General features: G+C 33.6%; 1 protein-coding gene across 3 annotated transcripts; it reads right to left on the reverse strand.

Moving 5' to 3' along the window:
- Window positions 1-623: 623 nt before the first annotated feature.
- Window positions 624-11,738, reverse strand: LOC106153743 (argininosuccinate lyase). Of its 3 annotated transcripts, none has more exons than XM_087006451.1 (17): window positions 11,617-11,738; window positions 10,360-10,421; window positions 9,958-10,065; window positions 9,264-9,350; window positions 8,449-8,532; window positions 8,124-8,278; window positions 7,749-7,826; window positions 7,290-7,367; window positions 4,404-4,456; window positions 4,145-4,207; window positions 3,837-3,951; window positions 3,391-3,475; window positions 3,018-3,077; window positions 2,782-2,865; window positions 2,531-2,611; window positions 2,253-2,359; window positions 624-1,992 (listed from the first exon to the last, which is right to left on the reverse strand). In XM_087006451.1, the coding sequence occupies exons 2-17, from the start codon at window positions 10,378-10,380 to the stop codon at window positions 1,836-1,838; spliced, it is 1,416 nt and encodes a 471-aa protein (XP_086862577.1). In that variant the 5' UTR covers window positions 10,381-10,421; window positions 11,617-11,738; the 3' UTR covers window positions 624-1,835. The 3 variants fall into 3 exon arrangements, with proteins under 3 accessions (XP_086862577.1, XP_086862579.1, XP_086862581.1); XM_087006453.1 differs by lacking the exon at window positions 11,617-11,738 and adding an exon at window positions 11,593-11,615; XM_087006455.1 differs by lacking the exon at window positions 9,958-10,065.
- Window positions 11,739-11,756: the final 18 nt, after the last annotated feature.

The following is an 11,756-nucleotide window of genomic DNA, read 5'->3' on the forward strand; positions in this document are numbered from 1 at the left end:
GCTTTGCATTCACACAAAACTTCAATTCGATCGTATTACTAAATAGGTCTATACAGGTAAAGGTCGATGCAGTAATGAACCCGCGGTATTATTTTCAAGCTCCATGGTGTTTTATCAAAGGTTGAAGTCATAAGTTTTTGAAAAAATAATAGATGATAATAATATGAAACTGCTGCATCAGGATAGGGGTTAGATGGAAGAACAAGGGGACTTGGAATGCAGGTTTGGGGTAGCTGTGCTGCACCGCTGCATTGATCGACTGCTGTGATTTAATACCTTATGCTCAACCGGCCGTAGCTTTCCTTATGTCATATAGTTTTATGGTATCAAAAATCCATCCATCTTAAACATTTTTATGTTTAAGAGAACACAACCTAAAACACATGACAACCCTCATTTAGGCGGGCAAAGTACCATAAAATGGATTTTCCCCGAGGTGAACAACAATTTCCCCGTACTTTCCAATAGTTTATGAATCCGTTCTGACATTCAAAGTTTTTTGTTTCACTTTTCCGCCCAACAGCCTTTTAAATCATCATTTGCTCCAAATTAAAAACAGTTACCACTTCTTTTACGTGCTCACGGTCGATATTCGCGACTTTTAATGGAAAAGACAAAACACGCGCTTTCCTATTCACATCTTATTCAAAATAAGAATGGAATAATTATATAAAGCAAACATGCCAAAACATTACAACTGAAAATATTTCCACCGTTTTACACAAACGGTAATCATTTTTACCAAGCGCAAGGAACTGTTACTGACTTATTAAAACATGGGGTTACAGGTGTAAAGAAATATCAATATCCAGATATCGCCTCTTTCTTCGATTTCACGACTTTATAACGTTGCAAGTGACCTGGTCCGCTTTTTATAAAAACAAATACATTTATGTAGCAATTGACTGAGAAAGTGCACTGGGAGGCACTTTCAACTTGCGTCTTCAACTGCGTAGATTAGTTACAAACTGAAAAACATATTTCCAAATGCGTTTTCTATCACAAGGCATTTCAACTTAACGTTTATATATTGTTTTACATTGATCAACAGTAACATCTGCAAGCATTAAATACAATGTCCTTATTGACTTTTCAAGTGATTTACGATCCCCACCCTGTGATTAAGAGTTCCTCTACATCATCAGTTTGCCTCAGTCAATTTCAACTTATGGTAACGGCAAGGACATACTGATTAGAGCATTTCCATTAAACTCTTTAACCATAGGGGGTTTGCCTGCGCTCGCAAATGACAAACATTTAAGCGTAAAATATAAGCACAAGTAGCTTGCAGCTACCAATATTTTCTTCCAAAAAATATCCAACAAAAACATCGCTTGCTCACTGTCCCAATATGGACATGATACATAGAAAACATAACATTCAGCACCTACTATAAAAACAGAATATCTCCAATAAAATACATAAGTTCATAAAAATGTTTCAACAGAAATAATGCAGTAGGTTACCAAATTAAAATTGCCAGATCATTTTAACAATATTTCATCAAAAGAAAAATATCAGTCATTATGCTGTGCAATATAGCCCATAGTAAAATAAATACAAAGCCGTGTAGGTTTAAATTGTACTTCTTTCAGGCTAATCTACTTGGTATCATTAACAAAATAACACCATCCACAATGTCAAGTACCTTGAAAAGCACCACCCCAGTACCTCTAGAGATTTTACACAATATCACACTTATATTATGCAGTGTTTTATCACCCAAAAAGCACTGGGTACTATATTTGGTGCTAGGCACCATCATATCTTATAATAATAATAATAATAATAATAATAATAATAATAATGCCTGCTGGCATTGTCTCTAGTGACCATTACTGGGCAGTGACATTTTGCTGTTCAGCCAGCCACACCTGCAGCCTAGCTATCTGCTGTTGGACACTAGCTCTACTTGTGCCTCCAATGGACCTGTACTGCTCAACACTGTTCTCATAGTCCCACACCTTGGTCACACTGGCATCAAATGATGCACTGCAATATTAAATATCAAAAAATGTTTTAGTATGTTGTCATCAGTGTTTATTAATATATTGACTACTCAATCAACAAATGTTTAACAGTACCGACAGCAGTTTTATAAATTGTAGCATTCTATTTTCATGCACACACACACACACTTAACTGTAAAAACATTATTTCAGAATTTAACAATTGGAGTGTAAACAGGATGGATGGCAAGAGCATTAAAATATTATTCATCTGCAAAAACAATTTTCCTTTTTTACACCTACCTAACAGATTCAAAATCTCTCACTGAAAGCTCAGACAGCTTGCACTGTTTCTTCTCAGCAAGGGCAACACATTCTCCAGAAAGACTATGAGCTTCTCTGAATGGAACCTGAATATTCAATTCAAAATAAAAAGCCTTAGAAACATAAATATCACCGTCTTGCAAATTTTGGACGTTTATTTCAGCTGCTAGAGTGTTAGTTATCTAAAATGACTATGTGTCTCATTCTTATCCTGAATACTATTGGTATATGTTAAAATCATTAATAATAGTACTTACTCCTTTGTTCACTAGAAAATATGCTAAATCTGTTGCTAACATATCTGGGCTCAAGGCAGCTAGACAAGCTTCTTGATTTACCTGTAAAGAATAGAATTATCTTTATAGACTATTTATAGAGCATATTAGGCTGCGTTCACTACGGTCCCTTAGTGCAACATAGGATGCAAAAGAAAATTATATATATATATATATATAGTGAATATATATATATGCACTTAAAGAAAACGAATGCATACACATAAACTTACTTTCAATGTTGAGATCACTCCAATAGCCACTTGTAGTACACCAGTCATGGTATCACAAACATCAAACATGCCCTCTTTGTCTTCCTAAAAAAGACATTTTTTTCATTACAGAAGATGTTCCCTTTTTTATGCAAATGGTGCTTAAACAATCGACACTGAATAAATAACTGGATCTATTTGCAATATAACTGATTCATTGGTTTGCTTGTTTCTCCTTTCAAATTGTAAAACTCTACCTGCAAGTCCTTGTTATATGTACTGGGAAGTCCTTTCAAAGACATCATCAGGCTGGTGCACTGAAACAATCAAGAATAACACACATTTTACCAATGGGCAACAATAAAAAATACCAAAACATACAAATCCTCTCTTTACATCACTCACCATAATATTAATGACAGTTTGAAATTTACACACTATTAATGCCAGTGATACTGAAGATGGGGGCCAGTGATTTTTTGTAAATTTCTTCAGTTACTAGCTGCTATTTCTGCCTTGAGTAAGTGGGCCATCAGGTTAAACAATTTTTGGCACAGACTAAAAAGATGAGACATTTAATGCCTTTCTTTATGTATTTACACAACTTATAAAGAAAGTGAAAATAAGTACCCTTCCATACATCCTGCCTGATTTTCCTCTGATGAGTTCAAGGCTATCAGGATTTTTCTTCTGTGGCATAAGACTACTCCCAGTGCTACGAAAAAGATTCAGGTATTATAAAACTTAAACATAAAAAATCACTATGATTTCTTTCATCTCATCAAAATTAATCAGAAAGGACTCAGTTCCTTAAAAATTTAAACGCCTCACTTTTTCAAATAATATTTTTCAAAATCATAATTTTCAGACACTTACAATATTGTACTTTCTGACAACAAAGCCAGCTTACTTTTTCAATTTTTGAATCTACATTTTAATCATCACTAACAAAACACTTTTAGAAGAAAAATTTCATGCTGTTTGAATTTATTACATAATTACAATAGTACAGTCCAAAACAGCACCAAAATAAATTCACTAATGCTTCATACATATTTTCAGAATAAAAATCGTACCTATATGCATCAGCCAGTAAAACAAAACTGAATTCCTTTGTACTGTAGATGATCAGATCCTCAGCCCATTTGCTAAGATGAACAGATGTCATAGATGCCCAGAATAAAAACTCAGCTGAAATACAGGAAGAATGAGCACCAATTGTCTTAAACTGCATGCCATCAAAATGCTCCACATCAACTTTTATTCTGTGAGGTGTCTCAATAACAAGCAGGGAAATATCCAGGCACTGAATATTCAGGCAAAACTGCTCAATTTCAGGTACAATTAGCAAAGAGAGCATTAACAAAGCACTGCAATCTCATACCTACAAAGTCTCTATCACTCGTTCCATCTAAGCTGTTGAGGGCAACTGCAGGAAAGTTTAGCTCTACAAAATAAAACCATAGTAATAGTAGTACATAAAATAATAATGATGAAATAATGTAATTACTGTATCATATGAACAATCTGAAATTGTGAAAAATTTCCTTTGTTTGTATAATTTGCATTTAGCTTTTGCAAAAGTGCAATCTTCAGACTTCTATTTGCAAAATCTGTTTACAGCAAACTTAAATGCAACTTACCCCTTGCAAGCAACTGTCTATCTACATTGAATGGATTGCCAGCCAAAGCACCACTGGAAAAAATCAAGGAATAAATAACCAGTAAATGACTTACAGGTATAAAGATTAAATCATGTAACTTCAAGAACAGAAAAAATCAAGCTCAAGTATATAACTTAAAGTTTAAAATGACAAGATTTGGGATTTGGGAACAAAGGATGAGTGCGAATAACCATTGGCAAAGTGCCCATCGTCAAAATTTAAAAATAATTTGCTATTATAACGTTTGTGCATATATTTGTTGCATGGAAAAATATTATTTGGTTTGAGGCATCGTAACTTAGTATTTTAATAAGTTATATGTGGGGGGGGGGGGGGGGGGGTAGCCAGATTTACCTGTTGTATGCAGTGTAATGAATCAGAGCAACTTGTTTCAGCATTTATATTACATAAACAATTTTTTTCTAATGAAACTTGTCTTGTGATGTAAAAAAGAGTTATATGTTAAATAATTGTGGTGTGGCACAAGTAAATGGGAAAGCAATTATTGTTTTTTTTTAATCCTAGAGAAGAGAGGGAGGGGTGGTATATTACGGTGTTTTCTCACAGAAGCCATCACTGATTTCACTTAACTGTATAAAAGTCTTGTTACTAGAAAAACTTGTTTCAGCATATTTATTAATTTTATATTACTTTTCTCACAGACCAGCATTTGTTGGTCTAAATGAGGTATTTTTAACCAATACACATTTCTAAGGAATAGTAAAAATTGCTAAAAGCAAAAGGCTATTATAGTAACAACAAAAAAATCATGTGTAAAAGCACTCTAAACAGCTATTTGGAATGTTTCCATAAACCATAAAATAAACAAGATATAAATTGTACCAAAATAATGATAAGGTATTACTAAAAACTAAATGAAAATATAGTACACATATAATAACAGTTATGGCCAATAATCTGTATGTGAATGAAATTAAATCACCTAAAAAGTACTTCATATATGATTATGTTATGATAAAGACCTTGTATAGAATGCAACGCAAGAGTTATTTTATACAAAATATACAAATATGAGTAAAAAATGTATAATGAAACAAAATATAATTTATCAGATGTGCTGTCCGAAACACTTTTTGTTTTGCTAATACTGTCACCACTTGATGTTGGTAAATGCGAGGTATCCAAACAGCCTTCTCCACAACATAATTTTCGATTGTATCCCTGCCTCATGTCAAACCCCATATACCACAGGACTGAAGTGATATGTGCACAACTTCCAACTGTCTTGGAACCAGCTTTACACTGTCAGTTCCAGTCACTGATGGGTCTAGTTTTGCTATGGGAGGTCTGAATCCATAATGTGTACTGGTGGCTAGATGTGTGTCTTTTAAGATTAACTATTTTGGCTCTGATTAAATCAGGTGCATCCTTGCATACACTGATTTTAAACTGGTCATCTAGCAGATGCTCATCAGTTTATTGGCTAGCTAACTTTATCTGGTAAACTTCTGGTAATTATTATAGGCTGGTGGTCTCTTGTATGGACTATTTACCAAGTCAATAGGTTTTCACTGATTTCCTTGACAAATAAAGCCATTCATAGCATTTTGGTGAAAAAAAAAGAAGAAAAAAAAAAACTGCAAAACTATTATGAATAGTGCTGGTGTGGAAGATTAGGTAACAAAACTAGGGTGTGTGTGATGGAGCCTTTATTTTACTTTTTATGCAAAATAGACACGAAAGAGGACATTTACAAGACAATTTTCATGCCCATTAAGGGGGTTGGGTCAAGCCACCCTTATGTGTAGAGGTCTATTACAGCATGCATGGGTCTCTATATTAAGTAGGAGCCACCACAATGTACATCTGCTATTATGAAAATTAATATAACTTTGAATATCTGAAGCACATTTTACATTTAATCTTTCATTATCCTAAGAAATAAGAATGAAAGTAAGATATACTTACTGTATTTGGACTCTATTTCCTATCCATATTTCCATTTTTTTTTTTTTTTTGATGATAGCATGCATTACATATGTGAAAATGACTTTTTTTTGGTTGTAATTGAAAATATTTTACTGACTCTAACCCCTATTTTCCTTTCAAAGACCTACAATTTATTTTGGGTTGTTCTTTTTGTACCAAAGTTTCACTGTATCTGCCTAGCCATCCTATGTAAGCATGTAGCAGCTACCTCATGGCAGGAATAAACATGGCCGCCTGCTAGCATATGGACTGAAAATGTCCCTATTTAGTTTGAGTACATATCGAGCCCAACCCTCAGACAAGCCGATTTTCACATATATCTCACCTTATATTCATGTCTTTTCAACCGTGAAAAATTAGCTTGTCTGAGGCAGGGGCTCATATAAAAAATGAACATCTTTTACCCTCAAGTCACTGTGAGATTCTTCTTTCAATCAGCACTACATGTACAAATAAGGTAATCAAAATATTGATCACAAACAATGATTGGCCACATATTGCCTTACTTTTTTCCATGGGCACCTTCTGTACCCAATTACAAAATTTCACAGTTGTCACCTTACTATAACTAAAGATATGTAGCATTGCAATTCAGACCCCCCCTAAAACACACATTTTCATGAATATAGGACAAGGTCATTTTGACATTAATTTTCTATATTTCAAATTCAATAAAAAAAATTATTTTTAAGTGGATCATAAAAGTGTAAGACCCCAACTTTAATTTGGCATCAATTTTTTTCCATTCATTTACAATTTATTTTTCATGTACAAAAGTGGGCACTTTTACCCCCTTATTCGCACTCATCCTTTTCTTTAACTCAAAATTATTAATGGATTGATGGAAAACATAATGTCTGGAATAAAGAAGATAGGACAAGAGTTCACCTCTTAAAACAACTTTGACATATTTACCATCCCAGAGGTAAGACATTCACTCTGTCCATGAGCTGGTCTAGTCTCTGAACATCTCTCTGCAGCATGAAAGCATAGCTGAAGGTGTAAATAAAAACTAGGTCAAACTTTTAAGCCACAAAAGATGTTGAATAAGCAGACCTCCACATATATATACAGCATGTTTTACAGGCCAAAATAGTGGTAAAAAATACCCTACTTTCAAAGTAAAACATCAAATTATAAGAAAATGGAACTCAATTTGGCATTGTACATCTTTGATTTTTTGTAAAGAAGAAAATGAAGTTTCTACAAAGTCAATGACAACTAAAAAAAAAAAAAAAAAAAAAAACCTTTAGTAAAATGAGGAAAATACTTGCTTGACCAAGTCCATATTACAAATCAAAGTGGAGCCAAGAAAGTAATCTTGATTTGACAAGATAATTTCTAAAAGTAAATTAGTGGTAAAGTCTACCTTACCTGAGAAGCCAATGGCTCCACCTAATGGGTTGTGCTCTTTGCAAATGTGTATAACCAGGCATCAAGATGTGAATATCTCTGAAATCAGTAAATAATCACGATCATTTCATTTTACATTCAAAAAGTGTGACATAGGATGGTTATCCCAAATATTTCACTCTGATAAAAGTTTTGGTTCATATATTATCAATATTTTCATCACAGTCATATTCTCGTAACTATATTTCTATTTAAAAAAGTAAAATGTCACCACTTTTTTTTTAGAAACCCCCCCCTCCCCCGGGCTGCTCAAGCATGCATGTCATTCAGCAATTGTCCTCACAGAGTTGGACTGATCTTTGTGGAATGGTAGTTTCATTGGGAATAGCCCCTTACTGTTGTGCTCTGGTGCAGATGACTTGAATCAACTGCACCATAAAACTTCTCAATATCTGCAGCTGTTCTCTCAGCCACAATCTCATGTCTGTGGCAACTTGGTCATTTCTGCTTCTGCCTGTATGGAGTTTTCCTGCTGCAGACCCTATTAGCTCCTGAAAGAGACAAACATCTTATTTTATATCTTAACAATCAAAATATTTGGAATTATTTGGAATTAACTATCATCGAAAGTAAGGTGCAAGATATCAAACTTAAGATACTACCAATTTATTTTAATCAGGGCCGTTTTCGATAGCTTTGAGAATACCCCCCTTGGTCCTACCTTGAGCCTTCTCTCATTTGCTGTGTGGATATCTTCATCTGATGGTTGTAAAACAAACCTGTCTTCCGACCACTCTATGGCAACCTAAACCATAACAAAAGAGCACATGTAAATAAAATTTTCAAAACTTTATCACAGCTGCTATACGTAAACATTGTCAAATAACTTTTGAAGCTTTCTTTTTCATTTTCATTCAAAAGAAAAATGCATCAATTCTTAGATCTTTTTACATGCATTTACTAGTATAGTTCCCAATCTATTTATTATTAAAATGTATTTGAAGTCAAATTTTATGCCACAAAACCCAACCAAATGCTAAATATAGTTTTACATGGCATAACCTAAAGAAATACCAAAGGTCTCAGGTTCACACTTCCCAAAAAATATATTCGAACAGATATTTTCTGCTTTCTTTCTGTGCTATATATATAACCCTCAGTTGGTTTTTCAACTCATTAAAATAATTCTGCAATTGAGCACAAAATAGTAAAGCACCATTACAACATCATTTGGCAGACATTTAAGAACTAGAGGGACAGATAAGTAGGTCAAATTAATTATCAGATATATGAAAAAGGTGCAGATTTTCAGCTCTTTAATGGCTGATTAAGTGATTAATTTGGTGCATGGCTTGGCATGCTGACATTATTTGAGGTGTAAAGAAATGAGTAGAAGTGGTTTATTTGCATCATAGGGAATTCACACTCACTTCATATATAACTTTAAGACAGGTGAATTTTATTGAAGAGTCAAATGCTGACTTGCATTTCTACAATATGTACTAAGTATGGGATGTTACTTATTTCTTTGTGTACCTTTTCCAGACCATGATGAATTGCAAGCCTTTCTTCTGGACTCACTAAACCAGCTTGTTCCAGAGCTTTAACATATGCCTGGCTGCCCTGAAAACCAAAAATGTATGTAGGATACAAGATTACACAGTTTAATACAATAATAGAAGTTTTCTAAAAATAAAGAAGTATTGAAATAATTAAAAAATTAATTTATGGGAAAAAAAACAGCAGAATTCTAAAGACTGATGGTATTGCATCATCTGCCTGTATGTGGGTTAGGTAACTAATTTTTTAAAGCGCCGATGCTGTTGCTCATTTTATTTGCACTTAAAAGTACATATATATGGCTTGAAATGTGATGCCTTACATCATACGTTGAGGGGAAGTGTTTAATTACCATTACGGTACATAGACTGTGACAAGAACTAAGCTCAATAAAAAATCAGTAACCCACTCACATTCACTGTAGCTGGATGACGCAATACCATCAGTCTTTAGAATTTATGTTGTACAAAACTTGTGTATGAGTCAGTAGCTGTTTGTTCTTTCTATCTTTCTTTTCTTTTCTTTGCATTATTTGATATGTACTGGAATCCAGTAAGTGTCTTTTAATTTAAAATCATTTTCTCAAGTATCAAAACTGTTGACCTGTAATGTACATGTAGATATTTTTATGACTGCATTCCACAGTTAGTTTTCTATAAAGAATACCTACCTGAATGTCTGCCTTCCACAATCTTTTATCATAACTTATGGAAGCATTGAACTGCTCCATAACAGGGTCTGTCTTTCCAGTGAACCGCCCGCCCCATAATCTACCAGCCTAAAAAAAGGCATCAATCTAATCTGCAAATCCTACTCAATCATATCTGTATTATCTTTCAGTAAGTTATTTTCATATTCATATTTTTGATGGATATATCATTATTTCTAACGGATAAGATTTTAGTAAAATGGTTGTAAAAGGCACTATATTTTCATATATTCTGTTAAATATTCCTTCTTAAATATTCTGTTAAATATTCCTTCTTAGAAATTTAAGAAGGAATATTTAACAGAATATTTAAGAAGGAATATTCTGTTAAATATTCCTTCTTAAATTTCTAAGAAATATTACCTCTGATATATCACCAGACATTGTTGTACTCTGCAGTGTGTCACTTTGTTAGCAATCTGAAACTGTATAAAGAATACAATACACTGTTCAAATGCATTTTAAATGACACAAACGGACCATTAAATTATAATTAACAAATAGCATGCTTTTTAATCATTAATATACTAGTATGGCTCTATCAAAATGAAATTGCCTGATAAAAGACAATTTCAAACAAATTTGGGCCAGAAAGCATAATTACCCTCCTCAGAGAGTAAAGCTGTTTGCACGATTTTCTTACTACATAAACTTGATGTTTTCTAACATATAAGAAGTTCTAGTATGTACGTAACAGCGATGGAGACTGGTGAATTTCACTTGAAGCAATAAATAATGAACACAAAAACAGGTATACATGTTACAATTTTCTCAGTGGTTTTGGAAATTTATTATTATTTTTTTTAGATGAACATTTTGAAAATTCTGAAATCCAAGAAAAAATTTTATACAATATATTGCATGCTTTAAGTCTAATTTTTTCAACTGTATGCCCGCCTTTAAGTCTAAAGAAAACTTAGGACCTTGAGTAATCTTCTAGATATTCATACATCATTTATACCCTAGTATACATGTGCGGTAAGTCCCTGGGCCAGCATTTTTTATACCAACACTGCTGCAATGTCTGCATTTGCTGGTTTTTATTTATACCATCTATATTGATTGTATTTATTAAATAAATCATAGTTTACCCTATCTCTGTATTTCCTTTTACACACCCTCATTCATCCAACTACAGTAGATAAACATCTTAATTATCGTGTAGACAGTGCTACTGACTGCGAATATATAACCATCCCCCGTTCTATTCAAAATGCCCGTGACAGCCAACATTCTAGCTGTCACCCGCATGCCTTTTTTTCCCCTACTACCGCTGTATTTAGCTATTTAGTGTGTTAGCAAAACACTGCTATGTTGAATTCCACATCAGTATATTTTAAAATATTACTGAGGTTGATTATTTGGACTAGTAATTTCATGTCCTTTGAATCAGATGATGAACTAAAAAATATTTCCATCTGAACGTGAAAACCGGCCTACGGCTACTAGTACAAGGACATTGTCTGCTCAAATCTTCGATACAGTGAGAATGACAGATCGAGAGTGTAAATATTGTGATGAGATGAAACGAGCCGAATGAAACTGCTGGTTTGCTGAATGAAACCAGTAAATGTATAAACAATAATAGTTACATACTGCAATTTCTTCTGCAAGGCTTACCTGGCTACTTGGCGACTGCTTGCATCATCTGGTAAATGCTATTTTGTAGCATGTGTAGTCTCTGTAGTGTTACCTCGTTTTAGAAGAAAAGTAGCTATTCCTCTATGCGCGAACGAGGCTTGTGGTTGGAAAAGAAGATA

The sequence above is a fragment of the Lingula anatina genome, chromosome 1 (genome assembly GCF_051362555.1).
Source record: "Lingula anatina isolate TDL-2025a chromosome 1, LinAna3.0, whole genome shotgun sequence".
Classification (NCBI taxonomy): Eukaryota; Metazoa; Brachiopoda; class Lingulata; order Lingulida; family Lingulidae; genus Lingula; species Lingula anatina.

Excerpts from the sequence above, each read along its gene's own strand:
- LOC106153743 (XM_087006451.1), bottom strand. The coding sequence starts at position 10,380 with ATGTCTGGTGATATATCAGAG. Across the intron at positions 7,827-8,123 it reads ATCTGCACCAGAGCACAACA|AGATATTCACATCTTGATGC; the intron begins GTAAGGGGCTAT and ends TACTGATTTCAG. Across the intron at positions 2,866-3,017 it reads CATATAACAAGGACTTGCAG|GAAGACAAAGAGGGCATGTT; the intron begins GTAGAGTTTTAC and ends TGTCTTTTTTAG.